Source organism: Patiria miniata, unplaced genomic scaffold (genome assembly GCF_015706575.1).
Source record: "Patiria miniata isolate m_02_andy unplaced genomic scaffold, ASM1570657v1 HiC_scaffold_7, whole genome shotgun sequence".
Taxonomy (NCBI): Eukaryota; Metazoa; Echinodermata; class Asteroidea; order Valvatida; family Asterinidae; genus Patiria; species Patiria miniata.
In genome coordinates, this window is record NW_024037074.1 from 46,486,292 (window position 1) to 46,511,970 (window position 25,679).

The 25,679-nt window shown below is 39.8% G+C and overlaps 2 protein-coding genes across 3 annotated transcripts; both read left to right on the forward strand.

Annotated features, from left to right (window-relative positions):
- Positions 1-3,224: 3,224 nt before the first annotated feature.
- LOC119718778 (alpha-N-acetylgalactosaminide alpha-2,6-sialyltransferase 1-like) lies at positions 3,225-13,613 on the forward strand. Of its 2 annotated transcripts, none has more exons than XM_038188194.1 (8): positions 3,225-3,750; positions 7,092-7,871; positions 8,223-8,385; positions 8,897-9,056; positions 9,692-9,800; positions 11,825-11,931; positions 12,920-13,032; positions 13,388-13,613. In XM_038188194.1, exons 2-8 carry the CDS (start codon positions 7,554-7,556, stop codon positions 13,600-13,602), a joined length of 1,185 nt encoding a protein of 394 aa, XP_038044122.1. In that variant the 5' UTR covers positions 3,225-3,750; positions 7,092-7,553; the 3' UTR covers positions 13,603-13,613. The 2 variants fall into 2 exon arrangements, with proteins under 2 accessions (XP_038044122.1, XP_038044123.1); XM_038188195.1 differs by having other exon boundaries at positions 11,825-11,907.
- Positions 13,614-15,258: 1,645 nt separating this feature from the next.
- Positions 15,259-24,934, forward strand: LOC119746550 (alpha-N-acetylgalactosaminide alpha-2,6-sialyltransferase 1-like). The gene is made up of 8 exons (XM_038223529.1): positions 15,259-15,453; positions 16,927-17,438; positions 18,548-18,710; positions 19,013-19,172; positions 19,583-19,688; positions 20,807-20,913; positions 22,854-22,963; positions 23,625-24,934. Exons 2-8 carry the CDS (start codon positions 17,058-17,060, stop codon positions 23,837-23,839), a joined length of 1,242 nt encoding a protein of 413 aa, XP_038079457.1. The 5' UTR covers positions 15,259-15,453; positions 16,927-17,057; the 3' UTR covers positions 23,840-24,934.
- The last annotated feature ends 745 nt before the right edge of the window (positions 24,935-25,679 follow it).

Sequence of the window (25,679 nt, forward strand, 5' to 3'; positions counted from 1 at the left end):
CCAGACAGGTTTTATGTCTTTCTTTCTTTTTTAAGAGATGTCTGCATGCAATTCTCAAATGCTAGCTAAATCCAACGTACATATATTTTGTTACTCAATTAACCCAGCTATGCACGCATACATTATGTGCCAAGTTGTCCTTTCAGTCAAATATATCAAGTGACTGTTTTCATCTGTTAAGAATTCCCAGCCTACATAAAGCAGGATTGACTGGTTTGGACTGTTTTTAAAAGGAACTTGATACAGCTTTGGAAAAAACATGTTGCAACCTGACGCCATTTCAGTGGTTGTGTATAAAAATCTATGGAGAGTCAAGAACATTTTTTAAGTATTTCCTAACAAAATTGGAAATGCTTCTCATTCCCAGATTCGGGTCTTATCATTTTTGCAATGACTGACTTTCATTGAGATGAAGAAAAAAGTGGCGTCAGGTTGCAACATTTCCCCCAGCTTTGCTTTGACTATGGGTGATTGATAAGCCAGCTGTGCCCACAACTTGCCTCGTTTGTCTGTTCATGGTCTGTTGACTGAATTTGATTAGTCACACTGCTTGCTTGACATATGATCTGACTGCTGGTGACTAGCCTGTGTTAAAAGTATTGCAGGGGAAGTGGATGGCAATTTTTACTGTCTGTGACTGTTTAAATAGCAGGAGGGTTAAAGCAAAAAGGCAACATGTGTCCCAAAACGTAGAAAAATATGTGCCCTTAAAAAAGATCAACTTCTTGTTTTAGAAACTACACAAAGTCCTTCCAAAAAGTCCATCCACTTAACAGAGTAGAAAACACACTGTATGGCATTTCAAAGGTTGGAGGTTCGAATCTCGCTTCTGTTAAATTTTATTTGTTCACTCTTAAAAACAGTATTATTATATAATTATGAATAAATTTACTATCTGCCCTCCATAGTTCAACTTTCATTATTTTGACACCCATTCTCTCCACTTGTAAACTATTATTGTTATATGTGAATAATGCTACTGTCTGCCCTCCATGGTTTACTTCAACATCCGACCAAGAAAGTATTGTAATTTATCCTACGAATAATGTTACTATCCGGCCTTCCGGTCCATCGTTCTTTTCTTTTTTTTAAAGGTAATATAATATGAAAAAGTTGTTCACGAAACGGTTCGGCGATCAATCATTGATGTGTCAATTGTATACTACGTTGGGGATGGTTTACTAATAAATTTAATTATTTCTGGACGACGTTCGGAATTGTGAAGGTCATGGCATTGTTGTTTTGTGGAGTGTTTCCATCTGAAAAGCTTTTAATTAAACAAAAATCATAACAAATGCTGGCTAATGTAATGCAGAATTTAGAACAAGAATGAAATTTATTTTGCTATTTTTTTTTTTAAAGGAAACATGTTTTCGTACGCGAGATCTGGTGTATACTAACGACTTCGTATTGCCAATTTAATGAACGAGCACTGAAAAAGAAAACCGCCTAAAAAAAGGAAGAAACAGGCGGAGCTAAAATCCGTACAATAACAAGAGGTGTTTGTGCAAGAAGTACAAACCACTCCATACCCTCTTAACTTCCAAGTCGACGTCATGGAGCCTTGGCCCTACGTGACTTGGATGCATTGTTGCATGCAAGTTTGTCCATGATGTACGGGTACGGTATGTGACTTGTTTACGGGTACATGTACATGTAGTTGTTTTGATTCAGATAGTCGCTGGTTCCTGGTACGGCAGCCCAGGAACCTGGTTCCTGGTAGCGGCGTATTCAGAAGGGGGGGGGGACACTGGCGGATTTTTGTGAAAGAATTTTTCCTGTAACTATTTCCATAAATGGTTAGAGAGCTCTGACATGAAAAAAAAAACAAGTTCCACAATCATTACAATGCGCCGTGAAAATCGGCTTATTTGAAGTATGCATAATAATAATGGTTAAGTTTTGAAGAGCGCCCCCCCCCCCCCCCCCCCCCCCCCCCCCCCATTTGGGAAGATGGTCCCCCATTTTTACAGAGGCCAAGTGTTCGGAGAAAAAACATGTCTACATTTCGGCGCGGATGTGCGAGTGCGGTTGCCCCCCCCCCCCCCCCCCCCCCCCGGTCATCAAAAGCTGGACACGCCACTGTCACCCTTCGCCATATAGTGGGGCAGATAGGGGAAATATTTGCGGGGAATTGTGCCTTTGATGATACAAGCATGGCATTTGGCGCACAGTCAATGTTTTGAGAAAGATATTTGGCTGTAGGGCCATCGCAGATTTGTCCTTTGACAAAATATAGGTAGAATAACAAGCAATTTTCAAAATGGTTGTCATTGTTTGTTATTCTACCTATATTTTTTTCCAAATGACATATCTGCAATGGCCATAGGCCTATAGCTAAATATCTTTCTCATGACATTCTCTGACTGTGTACCAAATTGCACGCTTGTACAGTGTACATGTGTCATCAAAAGCACATTCCTATCACATATCTGCCCTATCTATCTCACTCGCGTGAGACGGTATACCCGGACGAACGGAGTTCGTACTCGATACTGAGATGAGGTTTTCATGAACAATTTCTGATAATAGGCTGACATGATTTCTGACCAATCAGATTGCTCTTTACAAAAGCTGACCCAAACTTTTGACCTCTCAGCAAATAAAATGGCAGCGTAGGGCCTACTGTGCTACTCTCCTATTGGCCAGATCTCCTATTGGCCAGATCTGAATATAGGAAATCTGATTGGCTAACGGTGATTGTCAAAAAAGATTCAGATGAGGTCTGCCAGGGCATCTTACTATGTAACACTGTCTTGGCTAGCAAGGATGCTGATAACCTAATCAAGATATGTTATAAAAAAGTTTCTGTGGCACTGTAGTTCTCAAAACAAAAAAAATTAAATGTGTGAAGATTAATGCTGTTTCAGGGAAGAAGGAACATTAAAATCATAATGTTCACAGATACAAAACTAGGGCCTATGGAAAGTAAAAATGAATTAACGAGCTGAATAAATGAACTGAAAGCATTTTCTTATCATTTCCTTTTTCTCATTTCCTGCTCGTCACGTGACCTGACTTTTTTCCTTCGCTTTGCTGAAAAATCTGTTCGGTAACCAATAATATAACTTCGAGTTTTAATATTCATAAGGAAATAGCAGCATGACCCCAAACCGTCCTTTCGCATTCAAAGCTGCGCGCCTGCAAAACAACTTAACTCCAGGATAGCAACGCAGCGCCTGTTTATCTACCGGTTCTCGATTGGGCCAAAGAGACTCCCCAACACAAATTCGATCTGTCGTCTTCCACTTGAAGCTACGTACCCTGAATACGGATCTGACCGCATTGCCCGTGTAGGAACACGCTGAAACTACATACACACCCAGTAATATAATAGCTGCCTAGATTTTATCACCATAATTATTATTTATATTATCAGCGACATGATTCCAAAGTCCGCCCAATAGGAGAAGCTGGTTTCATCATTTCGACATTGCAGTGCAGTTCATGTGTGAGCAATTGGCCGTTATACCACGCACCGCCACTGTAATACTATGTTTCCGTACTAGATCGCGTGTGGAGACAGGTGTAAATAGTTGCAGTATTGAACGATCAAATATAATACCAGTCGCGGCCGACCTTATTTCATATGGTTCTATTCACCACAATGGAAGGAAATCCCTGAATATTGCACGGGTCGTTGAGCGAACCGACTTGGTATTTATACCACACCAGAATAATATTCCTTGTCTTCTCAAGTGTGGTTAGGCCAACGTGGAAGAGGAGCTACATTTTCCTGGAGAAATTCAGGTAAATATTGTTTTGTTAGTCACAGATACATGCGTATGTTGCTGGGACCATGTTTCTTTTCTGTTGGCAAATAATAGGTGGACGCTCTTTCTTTTTCTACAAAATATAGGTTTTCCCGGCTGTTTTAAAAGATTTCTCATTCAAATTCACCAACTCTATATAAATCAATTTCGTCCACGAAAAATTTCACAGGCTTTTAACAACACCAATTTAATCATTTACCACTCAATTTTAATGTCATCTAATAGTCACCGGGTCGAGAACATTCGTCTGAGCTGTTAGTGACGAATGGCAGGATTTAGAGATCAAAGCCGTCTTATATAAATCAATTAAACGAATTTGATTTCTGAATGACAAGGTTTGGCGTAGACGAGACGATATCGAATACTCGGGGACGAAAACGTATGCTCATCGGTCTGAACTTGCTTGAACTGAATTTAAAATTGTCTGACAAAAGATTGTCTGACGAAAATAAACATTGGAAGTGCACTCAATCGATGTCGATGGCCGAAATTGAATTTAGAAACGGCGAATTCGAATGATAAATGTTTTAAAAATAGCCGGGAAACTCAATATTCGAGTGTAGATAGGCCTTTATACACTCGACGACGAAAACTATAGGGACCAAACGATTTAGTGTGAAATTCATTCAATCGAATATAGATCGAGAAATTCCACTCCAGTTTCCACTGGAATTTTTCCGTCTAAAATTAATTCTTTTCACTCTAAATTGTCTACATAGTCCCTACTCTCTAAATGTAAAAACTGAAGAAAAAACACTCGAAAAGAGTTGTCCGCCATTATGGCTCTTTAAAAGAGCCTAAATTTCACCTTTTAGAGTTTTTTTTTCACTATGGGCCATAGTAAAAAACCAAAAATGGAAACTTCAATCTGAAAGAGTATGAAACTTCCACTCTTTCAAAGAACCATATGGCGGACAACTCTTATCGAGTGGGTTTTTTTTTACTCTTTCACTTTTTAATACAGAGTAGTTTCACTGAAAATTATAACAAGACTTTTGATAACCCTTTGGATATGCATTATTTTCACCCAGATATCATGTGCTTCAAAGTAAGTATTTGAATGTTTGCCATTACCACGAATTATACCAGTGATTATGATATAAGCCGTTCAGGCGTGCAAATGCAGTGTATTTTGGCAACAATCGCTGTGTACATGTATACATTGAACACAACGAGTTAACTATAATTGTATATAATCCAACGCGGGTTTCTGCTATATGTACAAAAGGAATAGTTGAACTTTAGCTTACACCTGTTTACATTAATAACAGTGTTGTATTTGTTTCGATATCGTTTCCTATTCTAGGAAAGTATTTCACAAGTTGATACGCTGATGAACAAGGAAATACACTAATAGCACACGTTTGCCAGTGCTATTGTTGGAAAAGCCACAGGCCAAGACCATTTTAGGTCAAATGGAAATACTGGTATTGTTTGAAATCACAAACATGACCGATATTTTGGCGAAATTTGTCAGCTAAGTTCACATAACACGAGATTTTCGCAAAAGAGAATGCAGTTTATGGATAAATATCTCGATTTTGCACTGAGCAGGTCATTTCTGAGAAACGGGCTTTCTCCACTAAGTTGTCATGAATAATCCAAAGAATGAAACAAATATATTGTAAAAGAAGGTTTGGTTGCTGAAAAAAAAAGACAAAGAGAGGACTTTTTCCACACCAGCTCATGAAGATATTTTTCTACTAGAGCTGATTGCTACAGATAAAACTTGCACAAAAATAGGCTAAAACCATAGTGATCAACTTCCAACCAGTTAGGCCTATATTACTTGTTTTTCAAAATATCATAATCTTTTTTTGTCAGTATTTAAGGGGTTGGCGAATACATTTCACACCTGATGAGCCGGAAATTAAAGTTGAAATCTACATTTGGAACGAAGAGACTAGAAGCACCCTTTAGCAAAGCAACTCGAACTGAGTCTGGTGTGGTTATGAACATGGCCACGGGGCAGGGAAAACCCCCACACGAAAACAGTTTAGTAAGCCCGGGTTATCATGTTCAAGTATATTATGTATATACCACATGCTATCTAGAGGTTATATGTCAGTGATGGTCTCAGTATGTGGTGGTATTATGCATGATGGCATGTGACTATAATGTATTGGACAACATTACAGGGTTGTTGGAAATTTCACAAGAAAGGGATAGCCTATACATATTATATGCGGCTCGCAAAAAAAAAAACTAGCTGGTTATACAGGGTGAGTAAAAAAGAAGAAGAAACCCAAATGTCGGCACCATTGTTTAAGTGAAGTTCTGCTTGAGCACTTTCAAAATCAAGGATATGAAAGCCCAATTCATAAGCTTTCTTTTAGTACAAGAACCATTCAAATCACTTATGTACTTTTCAAGTTACAGAATTTTAAATACAACCACCGTTTTAAAGTTCTGTCCACGGATCACAAGAAGGCAAGTGTTCTTTCAGCAAAACGAAAACAAGTCACGTAGGGATGTGCGTTAATTGTTTTGGTTGAAAATGAATCATTTATTAAATGATTCCTTTCCATTCCTTCTCGCGGGTAGCAATTTGAGGAAATTACAGCCATACTTATAAAGGCTTCATTGGAACTTTTGTTTTAAATTTGTTTTAAGGTTTAAAATTCTGTCTTTTCTCAAAGGAGCTCTTAGTTTTAACCGTGCGTATTATACGCAATGAATTCTTAAACCGATTTTGCGAAAGCTATGTGGCAAATAGTCCGTGTTCTTCAAAATAAAAAATTAAATCCATGCATGAAATGCATTTTAATTCGCTTAGAATTAATTACATCGATTTGCCGGTGGGCATCCTATAACTATCGTAGCCTGTTCATAATTGGCAATTCATACTTGCCCTGCTTGTTATAGACAAACAAAGCCCAACATAGAACCCTTTTGTCATGTGAATGATGCTCATGTTCACGGTAGTATATATTTACATATGCATACTGGGCATGTCGAAGGTGTAGGAGGCGGCCATATTGGTTTCAGTCTCTGATAACCGCGCTTATTCCCTTGTTCCAACGGGCATTTCAAAAGACGGGAAATCTGTAAATACAGCACCTTATGTCTGAAAGGAAAAAGAACACACACAAAGCAAGGTCAGATGTAATTGCTTAGGGAGACGGATCGTTTAGACGTTGCGAGTCTCCTCACAATGCATTAACCCTTGATGGCGTTGCCATGGGCACCACCATCAGCACGAGCATCGCTGTAGCTCATAGTCCATCCTCTGTGCATCGTGATCAGTACATGTATTATAGTCACGTTATGTCTTATGCGTTGATGTATCTTACTATTTTGATTTTTACTTTTGAACAGATACCCTAAACAGTTTAAACGGAGTGGACACTGAAGCGAAAGGATCTCGCGACGGACGACGTTTCATTTACAACCAAATCGAGGCGACCAATTCACACTTCGCAGCTTCGAATTTACGGGAGATATCAGGTTGTGAGATGTTGTAGCAAATGTGGAAATATAAGTCTGAGAAACGTAACACAGTGTTGATTCAGCAGGAAAGAAAATTGACAGCTTGCTGTGATGGAAGCGGAATAATATTACCATTTTATTAGCATCTTCTTTCTCCTGGACACGAAACGGAATCGACATGATGCACTTTGCATAATCGATCTACCATACTGGAGCCGAGATAACAAAAACAAAGAGTTACTCGCGAAACGCTGGCTTCGGAATAAGCCCACTAGTACGCTCCGAGCGGCTTCTGAGTTGAGTACCAACTCGACGCCAGGGACGTATTACAAGCCATTGCAAAAATACAAAATGGCGTTTAGGTTCAAAGTGACCAGGTCTGTAAAGGCAGTAATGGGAGTAGCGTTACTCGTCTACATCGGAACTTTTTTAGTCGGCATGATGGCAAGAATGCATAAACCCACATTCCCTTGGACTTCAGATAAAGACGATTATGCTGCTTGGAGAGAAACTGTTGCCAGCCACGACGCAATATTGGATTCGAAAAATAAGGAAAACAGCCTGGCGGGAAGAAGGCCGCAGGCGCCCAACCGGACGCTAGTGGAAAAGTTGGGGATAAGGACGGGGTACCAGACAGAGAAAGTGAAGAAGGAGGAACGTAAAACTGTGGTACGTTGACATGAACAATTTGATCAAACGCGCGTTTGGCACTTCAAAATGGACAAAACGTGCGCGCCAAATTTTGTACACCAACAAATGTACGGTCATCATTAGGTAACCGAAAATGGTTATTTAATTCCTTGTATACGACCCTTTATATTCATTGTTTTGTACAAAAATGTACTCATTGAAAGTCTTTTCGGTTAGTATACTATATCCTGACAGTGAGCGGGATTTAACATCACATGTTCTGAAAAAAACACATTTTTTTTCAGTATTTTGTCACTAATTCACATAATTATTATAGTCACTTCAGCATCCTTTGTTTAATTTTGTTTGACATCTCTGCACTATATATAGCCATGCCCAAAGACAGTCGCATCCCTCGCCAAATATTCCAAATGGTTCAAGGAAAGATATCGGCAGGACGTCAAGTTATTCCTAGACAAAGATGACATTAATAACTACGACAATCTCTCGGCCAGTGGGCTCCCCTTTGGATTCAGAAGACAAAACAAGACAGGTAGGGCACAGTGCAATCTTCTGCTAGTTTATATTAACTTGGTTGATCTGGCGACCACGATTGGAAGACATTTTTGCGGTGGCTTTGCGCTTGGCTCGATCGCAGCTGGTCGCACGCGCGCGCTCAATGCTAGACCAATGATATCTCATCTTACCAAAACGCTTGACACAATATACGTGTTCTACATTCCTCCGATGACCGACACACAAAGGGAGAACAACAGATCCTTTCAGTCCTCGGGAGTTGGGTCTTTTGTTGGAAATGGTCCTCTGTAGTAAGTTTGTGGCCTTAGTCTAAGGAAGAGTGTTATATTAAAGGGACAAACGGAAACACAAAGCATTGTCCTCGAGATTATAGTAAAACAAGACTGGGTGCGCACGAGTGTGCATCCCAGTCATGACTTTTAATTGTAATTGTGGTTTTTTTTATGAGAGTTACTGCTGTTTGTCACTAGTTTTCGTCCGAGAATTTATTTATTATGAGATGTATACCATTTCTGTTTTTGTTTCAGTTATCAGCCAAATTTTACAGCATAAAGACTTTTCCAATCCTCCCGTGCACGGAGCTAGCGGTAAGCAAGGCTGCATCCGGTGTGCTGTGGTGGGATGTGGTGGCATCCTGAACGGCTCAGAGGCCGGTGAAGAAATAGACGGCCATGATTACATCTTTAGGTACGGTGTGACTAGAACAGAATCCCAATCACAATTCGTTTTGCTCCCTCCATATTATTGATTCTGATCCTGAAATCAAAAGGTCCGTCCAAAATTGCATCGGCACTGCTAGTTCGAAGGCCTTATGAAACCATCTGAGAGAAGACAGTGAATTTATTCAGTTTCAAAAGGTGGGAGGAAAACACAGAAAAACTCGCAATTCACAAGTTGGCCTGGACGGGATTCGAACCCGGGTCACAGTGGTGTGAGACCTAAAACGTACCACTACCTGCTTCCTCATCTTGGTTTTGGTTCTTAAGCGTGTAAACATTGTTTAATTGTGGTGTTTTTTTTAGAATTTGTAGGGCTCAATTTGTTTCCTTTCTTAGTCTCATCACTTTACGTATAAAGTCCTGAAATCTCGATTTCGACAGGGCCGGGTCTCAAGCCTAAAATTAAGTTTTAGTTTTGCATCAAATAAAAACGAATTGAGTCTTCGTCTTGTCAGCGTTGTTTCTTCGAAATTCAACTTTTCTTCGTCTACTTCCATGATGATGAAAGTTTATGATGGGCCTATAGAGAAAGTGCAGTGTTCAGAGTTGGTCTTATTTAAGACTGAAACCGCCTTGACATTTTCTTCTTGTTTTGTCTTGTAGACTCAACAGGGCGTTGTCAGCAGGAAAATTTGCCAAAGATGTCGGTAAACGCACGACGTTCTACACTTTCTTCCCTGAGTCACAGCATCTGACTGACGTGGAAGACAAGGTGACCTTTAGCTATGCTGTTTTTTTTTTCTTATTTACAAATGAAATTACAGAAAGGCCATGCAATATTTCAAGCACTGCGTATTACCAGTATGTACACCAAATGAGAAAATTACATTGTGTAGGTCGATACATAGCCTTACCAAATCAATGATATCTCTGGTTTGCAAATTTGGATTTTCTTGATTTTTTCACCAATTATAAACCAGACCATAGGCTTGAAAATGCTATAAAAGAATGGTTAGCTAGTCTAACCAACTTTTGAGAAAATCAGCGATTTATTCATGCACAATGTGTATTGGGACACCCTGTATTTCTCTCATGTAATGCCGTAGACAATGAATTAAGATTGCTTCTTCACAGTTTGGCCTACACGCAAAAATATTATATTAAAACTTTGAAGAGAACTCCGGCAGTAAATTCTCGCATTTTCAACTCGAACAAAAAATGACGAGAAATTGTTGACTTTAATTTGGAATTCGCCAACGGTTGGCTTTCGTGGGATATTGTATAGGAATGAAAGACATCTGTTGCAGTCAATATCTAAATGACGAAAACAATTTGTAAAACCTTTCACATTACGTTCATTTTAACCAGATGTTAGATATTGATTACTAAAGCGAGTTAGCTTTTTTTCTGTCTGCGGCAAAATGCTCTTTTTTTTTTAAGTCGATACAGAAAATGTTTTGCCGTAGGTGTTGTATGGGAGATGATAGCACGTGTCATGCCTTTATACCTAATCACATTTTTAATCAAAAATTTTGCGCCAAGGACAACACGCAGAATAAACAAGAAAAAAAGTAGGTCACGAATGCCTCTGAATAGATCAATAGATATTAGTGAATAAAAAAGATTAAATTACTTAAACAATCTTATAACTTAGGACTTTGCATTAATTAATTTTTAAAAGTGACATAAGTAGGCCTAATTGTGTCTCAATAAAAAGTTTCGCTAAGACAGTTCTATCCTTCGGCAGCTTTTGCGAGAATTATTCAAAATGCATTGTAACCACTACTTTCATAATACCAAGGTCAAGTGCATCCACCACCTGAAAAACCGTTCCCAGTCGTTAAGGCTGTTTCATTTCTCTAAATTAATTTCAAGTGGAATTTTCAAGTGGAATTTTCCACTTGATGGTTGATACAGCAGCTATTTTCATGCACTAGACATGACACGATCTGTTTGCAACGCGTGATGGGCGATCGATTTTTTTACATGGAATTTCCTGCGTTGCAGTGAATATTAGCCATGTGTTTTGCGCTATATATAGCTGCTGATAGCCAACTGATAGCAAAACTGATAGCAAACCTGAGGAACAGTATTCCTATACATTGGTAAAACGAACGACGACACACTGCTGTTTTTTTTGTACAATTTTAATGCTTGTCTTGGTTTCTCATGATTGTTTTTGTTTTGCTCTATTGGATAAATTCCTCCACAATTCTCCTTTCCCCAGCCCTCTCCTGCACAGTTGGTTTTGTTGCTTCTCTTTCCATGTTCTATCTTACCCTTCCCCTTCCCATTGGCCCTGTTTAACCCTCCCCTTCCTGTTTTGTTTATTTGTTTGTTTGTTTTTCAACCCCCCCCCCCCCCTCTGCGGCCTCCTACCCTTGTCTCACTCCCTCTGTGGTACTGCCCGGTTCTTCAATCCACTTCCTTTTCTTGCCTCCTCTGCCATGCCCATTTCTTGAATCCCATTATACTCCCTTGGACCTTTCCTCCCTTGTGCAATGTTGGTATTTTTAATTGTTTTGTGTTTGGTCTGTGTTATGCGTCTGTCATTGTCCAGGGTTGGAGAGACACGCCCTATTGGCGACAGTGTTTCGTTTCATTTTTGTTCTTCTCCTTGGCAGCCCTGCACTGTCCACGCTCGTCTTTCGTGTGTAGTGTTTACTTGGTTTCTTATTGTTTGTATTCTTTTGTTTTAATATAGAATTTTATGTATGTATTGTAATTGTGATTTTGCCGAATGAAATATTATTATTATTATTATGAACGATGAATTGATTTTTTGTCTATTTCTAGAATGCTCTGTTTTTCTTCACGCTATTCAAAGCTTACGATGCCGACTACGCACTAAACATGATGAACGGCGACGATCCACCAAAGTACGTGAGCAGAGGGAAAACCTAGTGAGTAGGCCCCCTCCCCCCCCAAAAAAAATGGCTTCACCCGAAAAGGGCCGGGGCGAAATCCCTACTCCCCCCCCCCTCAATTTTTTTTTCCGCGATGGCCTTTTTTCGCGACCCGAGCTGTTCTGACTTTTTAGCCTCGATTCTTGCGCATCTTTTGATACCAAAGACATAAAATTCGGACTATGGGTTGTCGCGCAGCGAAATATTTTCCGGCGCTACGCGGCCGTAAAAACTGAATTTCCCCATATTCGTCATGTACACAAAGCAGAATTACCATTCGTGCATATGAATAATTAATTAGCCATAATTCCAAAACCCTTTGACCTAGCTATAGTCTTGAAATGTCTTGGGTATGTTCATGATAAGTGGTTATATGCATGTACTAAGTTTGATAATTTTCCGTCACTCGATGGCTGAGATCTTAGGGAAGGGGGCGGAATCCGCCCCCGGCTGAGAGATGGTCAAAATAACCCGGCCCTTTTAGGGTTCCAAGAGGCCATGAAATATACATCCAATTTTTTTGTCTGTAGGCCCTATATGAACTAGAAAGCACTTAGAGAGCGCACACCTCCGCCATGGCTAACAATTTCCCCGCCAGTGTACACAGCACCAATGCACAAAATGTGGTTTATAAAAAGTCAAAATCCTTCAACTCAAACATTTGTATCTGTGTTGGTCTATCTTTTCACTCCCCTATGTTATAAAATGGTGTAGTCCATTGAGCTGTGTGGTTAGATTATAGGTGGGTGAAAAGGCATACAGGGTCACCGGCACACGAACTGGTCACACAGAGCGATCTGGTGAAAGTATTTCATATGATATGGTGAAAATCCTTTTAAAAAAAATCCTGCATCCAGACGCAGATCCGGATCTCTTCCATGAACCTCAAATGTAGGTCATAATTATAATAGATTTTCTATTATTTTAATTAAAAATGGGCTCCCTTCTGATTTCTCTTAAATGTTTTGCTCTCCTTTTGTTGCAGTAAAGTGAGGAAACCCATCTTGGATCCCAAGAAGGTGAAGTTTGTTCACCCGGCTTTCTTCACCTACGTCTTCAAGACTTTCTTAGACAGCAAAGCCTACAGACCGACCACAGGTAAATTGTTTGGTTTTTTTTTAGCTACGGGATGGCAGCTTAACAAATCATCATGTCTCTCCATTAGTTAGTAAGTTAGTTAGTTTGTTAGTTTATGGTTGGTTATAGTTAGTAACAAACGTTGACTTTGTCTACTGCTCCTACAGATTTTCCAGATTTTGCCCAAACTTTGTCAAGGGTATCAGTGGCTCAGCCCCAACATGTCACATGATGACCAAACCGGGGTCAAAGGTCATCATGGGGTCACTGGGGTCAAAACCCTGATTTATTCAATCAAAAAGGCCTGACAAGTGAGGGCGCCCTGTTGAACAATGAGCAGATTAATGCACTGTCCCTCGTTCTTAATTACTTTCAGGTGCACTTGTGGTATTCCTAGCCCTTCACATCTGCGACGAGATTACCATCTATGGCTTTGGCTACGACCCCCGTTTTACCATGCACTACTATGACACCAAATTCGTCGTTCACACAAACGCTTCCACTGGTTCGCACGATGTTGACAACGAGAGGAAACTGTGGCATAAACTACACGAGGAAGGCGTGATCAGACTATTCAAAAGAGACGTGTGACACCGAAGGGGGGAGGCTTGGTACTAGACACGAAAATCTCTAACCGGCCGGCCCCCAATCTTGCCTTTAATAGGCCGGCCAAAGAGATTTTGATGAAATTATTTTTCGGATTCCTCTGACGATTTCGAAATTTTGACACCTTGAATGCTACCGTGATCTTCCAATAATTTATTTTAAGAGAATTTACTCAACAAATTGTGCCTTGAGGAATAGACCTTTATGTCGCCGACGCGTGGTTGCACATTGCCAACCACGGGTTGCAAAACTATGGAAGGTCCAACGGTGCAAAAATGAAGGATAGTTATTAGTGATTACAAAAATAGTATTTGATTGTTTACAGTACAAAATTATCAACAAACGCAACAAAATACTTCCTAAACATGCCTTTTTCTCATGTAATGAAGTGTTATGAAGACTTTTTTGGAAAAATATGTAGCCAACCACGGCTTCAATATTTGCGCTTGCGGCAGCCACACAAAATGGCGCTCAATGTTTATAATAGAAAGGTCTATGTGTTTGAATGTGAACAATTTAAATGTATACGGCAATAGACTGGAGACATGCCGCTGCAGTCCTGTATAGAAAATGGGAACTGACACCAGGTACACGATTGCATTGGCAGCTGGCATGGCGACGACCTTAATAACTGGTTCCATGCGCTGTTCTTCAGTGCTTCACAACGGAATAGAACAGGTTACCAGCTGATGGGGTGGTCGTCAAGGTACCAACCTACCTTTTTTGAATGAAAAAGCCAGTCGGCGGCAAAATTCACCATGATGACGTCATAACCTTTGAACTTGTCTGGCGCCCTCACTATAGAAAACCACCGGAGCATCGGAGCTGCACCGTCACAATTATTTGAAAAGTCAGGATAACTTAAAATGATTTTAGCTATCAAATGTTCTTGGACATTTTTAATAACCAATGTATGTGTATATATTAGCCATGAAAACTACGGTGTCCTAGTGAGGGCCCTCAAGCATGCACCTGCTCCATGTGTGCTAAGAAATAAATCAATTTTGATGGTATCAAGCTTGTGAATGTATGGTCTAATTAGTTAATGAAGTGAAATCGCCAGAAACTAGAAAATTCCTTTCATTTCAGTCCAATAATTGGTGGCCTCGCCCTTTTGGCATAATTGAAATGGCAATGAATCATGCCACGCCCTTTAAATAAAATCGTTTCTCTTCATGAACGAACAAACGTGTCTTTTTAGATAAAAAGCCCCACCCTAATACATGTTATTAATATTTTCCTCACTATTTCTCGGACAGTATACCAAATATACACCCGATATAGTCGAAATCCCAATAAGAAATTTACACTCTTAACACAAAATTCCATCTAAAAGTATAGCCTATAGCGCATAAATTATCCTTCATTGTTGACTTTGACTTTAAAAAGGAAACACCTTGAAAATCAACTATCGCTCTCCCACCCTATACACGTCACCAATGTGAAGGGTCGTGTATATACGACAACAATGCACCGCGACAAAATACCCTATTCATAAATTGCTGGTCCCACTTTCCGCGCCAATGACTTTGAGTAAAGGACACGGATTTTTGGTTTTCTTTACCGTAAAGTTGAACTTTGGGGTCAATCGTAAATGGTGTAAGCACTTCTGTAGTGTTGCCATAATAGGTTTCAGTCTTTCGTTGTTTGGTACGTGATCACACCCAGTCAAATAATACACGTTATTCAGACCATGTTACATGAACTTGGTAAACATTGTACTTTGTTCGAGGAACCATTGCGCAGTATTCCAGCACTAGTAAGGATGGATTTTTATTAGATGGACTTAGCCCCGACTGACTGCACCATGAAGATTCTAAACTCATCTGTAAAAAGGTAAATTTTGGTCTGTTAATTGTGTGGTTTAGCGGGTGAACGTTGTGTGAAACGGCGAGAGAATTTTGTGCGTATAGGCTAGGAAACGGTGCTTAGTTTTCCTGGGGAATGGAACTTTATTTTCACAAACAATAAATTATACTATCTAGACAAGTACAAGTCAATCGCAAGTCACAAGTACGAACAGTGGCAAAGGAAGGCAATGGTTGTTGTTTATTTGAGTAGCTTGTTTGGTTGATTTGAGACTTGTGAAGCCTAGGGGTCCAACCCAGTAAATAGGCCCAAACATCCGTCTGCCTAGCGCATGAGTAAAAGGTATACACTCAAATTATTCTATATTAGGGAGTTCTGAGAGCCATGGAATTGGGGAATTGAAGACATAATGGCACTGCACCTTTGGCCTGGACTTGGGGCTTCCAATTCTGAGTATTTTGGATGCAATTGGGTCCGAAAGTGGCGCTATATAGCCATGCTGTAGAGGGACCTTTTTTTTTTTTTAAATGGTTGCCTTTCCAGCTTTAGAAGCATCATTGGTTTTAGGGGTGGTCTTCTTCGGGTAAGAATTTCTCCAAAAAGTCAATCAATTGACCATTGTGTGTTGGAGGAAACATGTAAGTGTCGTGCAACATTAATGGCTAAACAACTGACCCTGAAACAGGTCTATTCTGAGATATTCTCCCGTTTTACAAACTGAACAGAATAATCACCAAAAACCAAACAATGTAAGGGCAAACAATGACATTGTTAGTTTTGAAAGCTTACAAACGTTAATTTTCCCGAACATTTTAGACAAAGGACAACCGTTTCATGTCAATTTCTGCTGTCATTCATTTAAAAGAATCTTCATTCTTTATAAGTTGAGATTTCAAAGTGGTTGGATGAGTTTGTGTGTGATTCACCTCAATTTTGTTTGATGAGTTTTTCCTATAATTCCTCAAAAACGGCAAATATTTGGAAAGCAAACACGTTTTAAAAGTCGAATTGTAGATAATGATCAGGCTGTTACAAAGCACATTGAACAACAAGCATTCATTTTGGGGCGTTAAGTAATACGAAGTTTGATGTATGTTAATTTGTGCATAGTCGCACTGGCTCTGCGAAGAACGCCATTACAAAGTCGCTCCACTGTACCGAGAAATGATGAAGCAATGCATTACTTATTCGCCACTGTAGCCATGACGTCACTCAGAGGTCATGATCAGCAATTTGCCATGGCGACCGGTTCACGCCTATTGTTTCACGGTGAATTGTGTAAAATGGCCGCGTACATCTGTTGATAAAAACCCATGTTTGTATCATTTTTTGTCGTCTGGTTTCGGGGGGGGGGGGGAGCTAGTCTGCCTGTGATTATAGCCCTTGGAGAAAATGTGCATGGGTCAAGTTTATGATATGCATGCCTGATCTAAGTTGATGTCTCGTTTTCGCCTTGTCTGATTGTCATGTAACGATGGCATTTTGGTACTGCTTTTTCAGCCTAAAGCTAGCATCGTATTTAGCCGAGGCCTGAGTCCGTTGTAGATCTTGGAACCTTATCGCGTAGGCGGAGAGTGAGGCGTGGAACTAGATCTGTAGCTGTTGAGATACAGTGAATCATTTTGGACATCATGGCAGTGAATAAATCAAGAGCCAGGCTCCAGTCCACAATGGTCAACGTATTGTTCTGCTACGCAGCATTCACGGTGACTGGTGTGGTCACTTGGGTACACCTTCACACACAAACCGTCAGACAGCAGGTGCCCCAGCATTCCCTATTGCCCAAACTGTCAGATTTCAAACCCGACCCTGGCATTCTGGACCAGGATCTGCCCCTTGAGAATTCGTTGGAGAAGGCAGGGAACCAGACTGAGAATTCATTGGAGAAGGCAGGGAACCAGACTGAGATTCTGAAACCAGCCAATCGTCAGGAACATCAGCAGAAGCAGCAAGTCATTGAGCAGCAACAGAAACAAGAGAACAGACATGAAACGGAGCAAACGAACAAGGCGGTACGTACGACATGTTTAGCTTAAGCATATAAACGACTTTCGAATAATGTCTGTTGTTCGGTTTCCAGAAAGTAACTGTATATATAAAGAATCATTTATAAAAGTTGGAACCAGGCGTCAATGGAAACCAATATAGGGCCATCACAGATTTGCCCTTTGATAAAAATATAGGTAGAATAACAAGCAATGGCAGCCATTTTGACAATTTTGGAAATTGCTTGTTATTCAACCTGTATTTTTTTCAAAGTACAAATCTGCAATGGCCCTATAGCTAAAACGTTTCTCTGGGGTATGTGCTTACTGTGTGCCAACTTTCATGCTTTGAGCAATTCTACCATATTTTGCACCAATCTGCTGCCATCTAGTGTTTCAGTTTTTAAAATCCATGAAATTGTCCCACGAACGATACCTCATGGATTTTTATCGAAGACTGCATGATGATCATACATATCACTCTAAAAACTGAAGTGTTTAATCCATCACTAATATAGATTCGGTCAGTGACCACCCTTTGAAAGTGTCGGTTGAATCCTGCATTTTAAATGTTGATTCCAGCATTTTAAATGTTAAATCCAATTGAAGTGTTAATTTAACATTTTTTCAAAGTGTTTACTGAAGTGTTATATCCAACACTTACACATCAGGTTCGGTCAGTGACCGCACTTTGAAAGTGTTGAATCAACATTTAAAATGTTGAATTATCAGTTTAAGTGTTGGATTTAACATTTCAAATGATGAATTCAACACTTTTAAAGTGTGGTCATTGACCGAATCTATGCAACAGTTTGATTCAACTTACTTCAGTTTTATGAATAGTTTAAGTGCGGTACCCGTTGCTACATCAGATTCGAACCAGCCAACCGATCCTGCAACCTCGGTGGTCGAGTGGTAAGACGTCTGCACTAGAAAGCAGGAGGTCGTGGATTCGAGTCCCACCCGAGTGATTTTTTCCAACCTTCACTCGGGACGCAACACGCTGAATATACAATGTTTATACGTCGGAAAAGCGCTAAACCAAATATTGATTTACATCACCCGACGCAAATTCCATCTTATGAATACTTCAGTGTTAGCTATTATTTGTAATCAGTTGGCAATTCTGTTTGCAGAAATGCACCAAAACGATAGCTTCTTTGGCCAAATACTCCAAGTGGTTCCGCGACAGGTTCAAGCCCAAAACCAAGCTGTTTATGGACAAGAATGACCTCAAAGACCTCCGAAGATTGTCGACTCGAATACTGCCGAATGGGCTGAGAGGTCAAAAGCAGATAAGTAAGAACGAAATTCAGTATTTGTTTTCGTAATCGCTCTTGGCTCGTCGGCTCTGTCGCCATCTTGCTGAATTTTGTTTCTCATATTTTTGTTCTTTTCAACATTGTCACTGTATTTTCACATTCACTGCTCAATTAGGATAGGGCATGCAATAAGGGCCTTGTCTTTTATGCAAATAAGTCTTACATATTCATGAGTAAATTCGGATTTCCCAGCCATCATAAGCTAAACCCTCTTTTATAAGTGTGTAAGTTATTCTTTTATGACCAACATCTTCCTCTTGTCACCTTTTACCTTCCAAGCGATGAATGATATTTTGCTTCATAAAAACTTCACCAACCCTCCAGTCCACGGTCCGAGCAAGAAGCCGGGCTGTGTCAGCTGTGCCGTGGTCGGCTCGGGAGGGATCCTGAACGGTTCTCTGGCCGGCCAGGAAATCGACAGTCACGACTACGTTTTCAGGTATCGAAAGCGGTTTTTTTGATCGGTTTTTTTTATTTATGCTCGGACAGGAGCTTCTAAATGTCACTTGGTGGTCGGTCTGTCTGTCTGTCTGTCTGTCGGTCGGTCGGTCGGGCTGTCTGTCAATTGAAACACATCCCTGTGATTCGTTTTCGCTTTGCTGAAAGAACGCACACCTTTTATTGTGATCCGTGGACAGAACTTTAAAACGGTGGTTGTGTTTAAAATTCCGTAACTTAAAAAGTACATAAGTGACTTGAATGATTTTATACTAAAAGAAAGCTTATGAATTGGGCTTTCATAATATCCTAGATGTTGAAAGTGCTACATGCAGAACTGCACTAAGAAAATGGTCCCGACATTTGGGTTTCGTTTTCTTTTACTCGCCCTGTACTCACACAATTTTACAGAGTCAACCAAGCGCACTCATCAGGGAGGTTCGCCGAGGATGTCGGCCACCGGACTACGTTCTACACCTTCTACCCAGAGTCACAGAACATCAGCAAACAGGGAGATGTAGGCAATTGAGTTTTCTGTCTTAAAACGAATTGGAATTTTTTTAATTTTTAAACACACACACACAAGGGGAGGAGCAACTGTCGGTTTTTATTGAGTCCCCAAAAAGTGCAGCATTCAGAAAACAAATAATTAAAACGGTTTGATTTTTTTGTATTCAATGAAATTATATATTACACAGAAGCCTGACTATTTTTTCAATCCACTCCTTTTTTTTTACTCCTTTCCATTTGGGTCCCTAGATCCAGAAAATACAATCAATGAAGTGAAAGGGTGTAAATTTTTTCCTGGGCCACTCTTACCTGTGACATCACAAACTTCAATGCATATTCAATGCTTAACCTAGATTCAGCGTGTCAAGGTGAGAGTGGCCCAAATAAAATTTACACCTTTTGACTTAATCGATTGTATTTCTGGATCTAGGGACCCAGATGGAATTGGGTAAAAAGGAATGTATTGAGAAATAGTCAGGCTTTAATGTAATATGTAATCTCATTGAAGAAAAAAATCATTAAACAGTTGTAATTATTTGTTTTCTGAATGTTGCACTTTCTTGGCACACTCCGTATGAGCAAAACCACAAAGGGAAAATGCATCTTTAAGCGACAGTACAAAAATAGGACATTAAAATGCTCCCTGAAAATTATCCTATTGCTCTAACATCCAGGGTTCGACCTCAACTTTTGTTCACTAGCCAGCCGGGCTACTGAAACGGACTCTTAACTAGCCCGCGGGCATTTTCACTATAGCCCGCATGTTTTTCTTATATAGAGAGTCTCATCAACAACAATGTGCATACATGAAAACTTGTATCCTGATGCAATGTTGTCTGTGGTTTTAAATAGATCCAATAATTTTACCCTGAACAGTTACTAAAAATTAGACACAAATTGATACAGGTTTGCTTTCTGAATTTAATGATTTATTTCTTCCTGTCCTTTCATCTTTGCCGCAGCCCAATAATTTTTGACTCGCCAGCCGGGCTACTTAAGGAATAGTTTGACTATCCCGCCGCTGTTTTGACTGGCATTTGGCTAGCGGGCTAGCGCTAAAGTCAAACCCTGCACATCCTGTCTGCATTTCTATGCTATCATTTCATTTTTGTTGTATCTTGCCAGGATGTAATTGCTTTCTACGCCATGTTCAAATCTTACGATGTGCAGTACGCCTTGCGAATTTTAAATGGAGAAAACTACACAAATGGTGTGAGCAAAATCCTGAAAAAGTAAGTGCACCATAAAGAAATATAATTGTCTAATCTAAGAATAATTAAAGATTACATTTATTTGGCTTTGATATGCTTCTATTTTTGTATTCAAACAACACGCATGCGCACACAAAGATTTGCCGATTTTTGGCGTCGGGTTCAAAGTTCACCCTAATTGCAGAACCATAAGGAGTACTAATACAATTGAAGAAACATTTCTTTCTTGAGAAGTCCAAGTGAGTTCGTTTTCCAAAAACTATTTGACTTCATCCTTTTTGCAGACTTGTTATACTCCAAATTATATAAGAACTGTTCTGTTTTCATCTTTTTAGCTGCGGGATAGCAGCTCAACAAATCATCATGTCTCTCTGTTGGTTAGTTAGTTAGTAACAAACGTTGACATTGTCTATTGCACCTACATTATTTGACCGGTTTCAAACAAACTTTGTCAAACGTGTCAGTAGCCCAGCCTCAAGATGTCACATGACCAACGGGGTCACTGCGGTCATAAATCTGATTTTTTTCTTTATTCAAAACACTACTCCTTCCAGAAATTACATGGCACAATCACGTGACTCATGCATGAACACAAATTCGTTGGCCCGCAGCTTCAAAGGTATTTCCGATCCAGCTCGTTTTACTACAGTGATTGCAGATTTGGTTAAAATAGCTGCCATAGACTTGTATTCACGTATCCACCTTCTTTATTTACTCCATGTTCAATAGAACCTTAATGCGCATGCATTTGCAGCTGAAAAAGCGAATTGCCCGTGCAAGGCTACAATAAAATTGTATAGCCATTTCTATTCCTTGATCGAGGGCGAATCAGGCTCGTTCATGCGTGATGTTTGTTGACAACCAGCTGAAGTTGAGGTCGGGTCATACAGGCTATTTGGATTATTGTGCTAGACTCTCGCGGCTTGGGTTTGAATGGATATTTGTTAAACCAATGAAGAATATGCACGAACCCAATAACAGGGTCAGGGTAGATTTAGAATTTAGAAAATGAAACCATTGTGTAGTAGCGGTAGTAGGGGGCAGACAGGGGAAATATTTGGGGGAATTGTGCCTTTGATGATACAAGTATGGCATTTGGCGCACAGTCAGAGTATGTCATGAGAAAGACATTTGGCTATAGGGCCATCACAGATTTGTCTTGAAAGAAAATATTGGTAGAATAACAAGCATTTTTCAAAATGTTAAGAATTTTCAAAATGGCTGCCATTGCTTGTTATTCTACCTATATTTTTTTTTCAAAGGACATCTGCGATGGCCCTATAGCAAAATATCTTTCTCATGAAATACTCTGACTGTGCGCCAAATGCCATGCTTGTATTATCAAAGGCACAATCTCATCACATATGTGCCGTTCTAAGCAACAGAAACTACAGAAGCAGCGAGAAAGCAAGTAAGGTGGGCAATATCACTGGGAAATAAAACATACCTAATCTATCTATACTGCATCATGCGTTTATACTGGAAATAGGTTCGTTACACTAGAAATAGCTTGGTTTATATGATGTTAGTTTGTAAAAAGGGGAGAGTGTGGCCGAGTGGTTTGGTTTGTGACTCGTGATCAGAAAGTCCGGGGTTCGAGTCCTCCTGCTGGCCATAAGTTGTTCCCTCGGGCAAGCCACTTTACCTCCACTATACACTCTCTCCACACATGGGTATAAATGGGTACCAGCATTAGCTGGGGGAGTATAACCTGCGATGGTTGTTTTGCCTGTTGACACGCATACATGACGTCACACATTGCATGCCTCTGCACAAATCAATCGTTCAACAAAAGTCTTTGTTGTCTGAAAAACAAATTCAGTGGAGAATTGAATGTGACATTGCCGGTTATGCCCAACCTATTCAGGGCTAGGCTTGGAATCTATTTACGGGTTTTGTGTATGAATGCGGATTAACCAGTTTCTCTACTATCAACTCTGTCCATTTTTATTTCTTGACAGTGGAACAAAATCCAGTGACATAGATCCGAAGAGGTTAAAGCTAATTCATCCGGGATTTTTCTTATACATCACCAACGAGTTTTTGGCCAAAAAATTCCGGCCGACAACAGGTACTTAACTCATCCTTGTGATCTTTCCTGTGTTATACAAAAATATTTGTTATTGAACTTGTTCAAATACGCCACAAAGGGCAACTGACTATAGGTGCATTATAATATTATCTTTTTGGTAAGAGTTGCACAAAGAAATTGACTTGAACCTGCGACCTCCGTATTACCGTTGTGGTGCTCTACCAACTGAGCTATCCATAAATTCATCAATATCCTTGTTCAAAGGGGGATGTATAGTCAGAAGCCGTAAACCCGCACTGTGCTATGTAGCCAGGGATCACGCCCAAGTCACGATGCTATCATAAGCAATGTTGCAAACCCGGGAAATAACAAACGGGGATCACTCATAAAGGATGCGGATTGTTATTACAATGTTCAAAACACGCCACAAAAAGGAAACTGACTGTGTACATTATAACACTTAACTTGTTTGACACAAGTATTGCACACATGCATATCAGCCTCGACTCCATGGGCGCATGCGCGTATAAGATCGCGCAAGGCATGATGGGAACCAACATGGCGCAGCAAGATCGTACCCATGGAAACGAGGTTGCATGCGTATCACAGCCAGAGGAGCAAAGACCTGTCCTCAGCGTGAGGGTGCCCTGTGCTTGGCGTTTATTGTCAAACAAACTAACCCTTTCCTCGTTCCCAACAGGGGCCCTAAACGTCTTCATAGCCCTTCACATCTGTGACGATGTTAGGGTCTACGGCTTCGGCTACGACCTGAGATACAGCCTTCACTACTACGACAAAGAGTTCATCAAGCATCGAGACGCTCTGACTGTGCCTCACAATATAGAGATGGAGAAGAAACTCTGGCTCAAACTCCACGATGAGGGCGCTATTAAATTATTCAAGAGAGATTTATGATTCTCAGACAAATACTGTATAACACCATGTGTAGTCAGAACTACTACTTTTGCAAACGTCTGCTGTAAAGAAACCTTCATTGTTTTGAGCATGTAAATGGTCGTTCAAATTACGGACGCAGAGAAAATCTGGCAGCATATTTGTGACAGATGAATATTTAAAGAATCTTGTTTTACATTATGACAGCTTAGGCATTTTTTTGTGTTTCCCTATAAGGGACGTTGTTTTGATTTATTATCATTTTTTACCTGAATGTCGTAACTTTGAACCGCTGAATGATGAAAAATGATTGTGAAATTGCCATTGTGTATATATTTAAAGGGCCCATGCAATGTAACTTTTTTTAATGCAGTGCTCGAAAATGCACCTTTCTGTCCCATTTAACCTTATTTACAATTTTCATTTCAGCGCCTTCTGTGGTTTTATGCTTAAAAGCGAATTTCGATATTTGAGCAAAGTTTGAAGTCATTTCAGGCAGAAACCTCGATGTTACAGCCATTTCGGCATAAAAAGTTGCCAGAATTTTTGATATTTTGCTGTCATAAATTTTCTTTTGTTTGGCGATTCGTTGTTGTTTCAGTACATGGCAGAAAAGTCAATCGGCAAACTTTTCTCACAAATGTTTTCAATGAGTACAAATTTTGGGGTTCGCAATTTGAACAGAGAACCCTTAAACTAAACAGTGTCTTCCTGAAATGACATCACAGCAACAGCGCCCTCATTAGCCAGGAAAGCATGGAACATTTTAAATGTTTAGAGAAGACTTCTTTAGTACACTTTTTAATAAGATAAACCAAAAAGGGATGTTAAATCATGTTAATACATTTTAAGAGGAGTAGAAAGTTGCATAAAATGTGTTCCTAGAAAGAATTCATCACGTGGACCCTTTAAGTATAATGTCTTAGTCTGACCTATTAAGCCTTGCCATAACCAACAGTTAGCCCATTGGCAGAACTGTGAGCCTTTATACCGCCCCAAATCGCCCTGCCTGTTATTACATACCGCGGCCCTAAACCGCCCCAGCACTTCGAGGTATTTATTGCTTTATGGAGGAGTATACAATGTAAGTACAATTTAATAAAAGTGCTAAAGGGTCGCTTGAGTTGTGATTGTAGTTTCCTTGTGTGTTTTGAAGGGGAAAAATTTGAATTACATTCATGGCCAGGCTATTGCCGCCATTTTGCAATAGGCTGGCTGCGGGCAAACATTACCATTGTGATTTTGAATTAAAGAGTTGGAATTCAGACCTATGACGTCATGCATATAATTTGCATACATTACACAGATTTCGGTGTAGGCCTAATGTATGGAAGAATCACCGCCGCTAGTTACCGGACCCCATTTTTGAAGTCCGAAGGACAATGGGGTCAGGGAACCAGACTACTTTGCATAGAGCCCTTCACTGGAGAGGGCGCCCTGGTCTGTTCACCAAACGTTATTTGCAAACGAACATTTTAGTGTTGCTTGTATTTGTTAATTAAAACAACATACTCTTTATTAAAAAAATCGAGGTATAATGCTTAATTGATTAAGATATTGCAACTTGTTTTTTATTTTTCTTAAATAAATAATTCAACAATTTTAAGACAAAGGTTTTTTTCAAATACAATATTATTAAATAGCTTCAATTTTTGATTTAAGTCCGGATAATTGTTAAAAAAACAAAACCTCTGGTGGCCCCTCTCCCCTTTCAACATTATCCTAAAGGTATCATATTGTTATTTTTTGTATTTTGGCATTGCAATATTTACTGTTGTCTGAATTCGCATTTACATCATTGTCAAGATAATAATAGCACGTGACATACTTATAAGAGTGGAATTATCTACAAAAAGGACGT

Excerpts from the sequence above, each read along its gene's own strand:
- LOC119746550 (XM_038223529.1), top strand. The coding sequence starts at position 17,058 with ATGGCAGTGAATAAATCAAGAGCCAGGCTCCAGTCCACAATGGTCAAC. Across the intron at positions 19,173-19,582 it reads AGTCACGACTACGTTTTCAG|AGTCAACCAAGCGCACTCAT; the intron begins GTATCGAAAGCG and ends ACAATTTTACAG. Across the intron at positions 22,964-23,624 it reads AAAATTCCGGCCGACAACAG|GGGCCCTAAACGTCTTCATA; the intron begins GTACTTAACTCA and ends CGTTCCCAACAG.
- LOC119718778 (XM_038188194.1), top strand. The coding sequence starts at position 7,554 with ATGGCGTTTAGGTTCAAAGTGACCAGGTCTGTAAAGGCAGTAATGGGA. Across the intron at positions 9,057-9,691 it reads GGCCATGATTACATCTTTAG|ACTCAACAGGGCGTTGTCAG; the intron begins GTACGGTGTGAC and ends TTTGTCTTGTAG. Across the intron at positions 11,932-12,919 it reads GTGAGCAGAGGGAAAACCTA|TAAAGTGAGGAAACCCATCT; the intron begins GTGAGTAGGCCC and ends CTTTTGTTGCAG.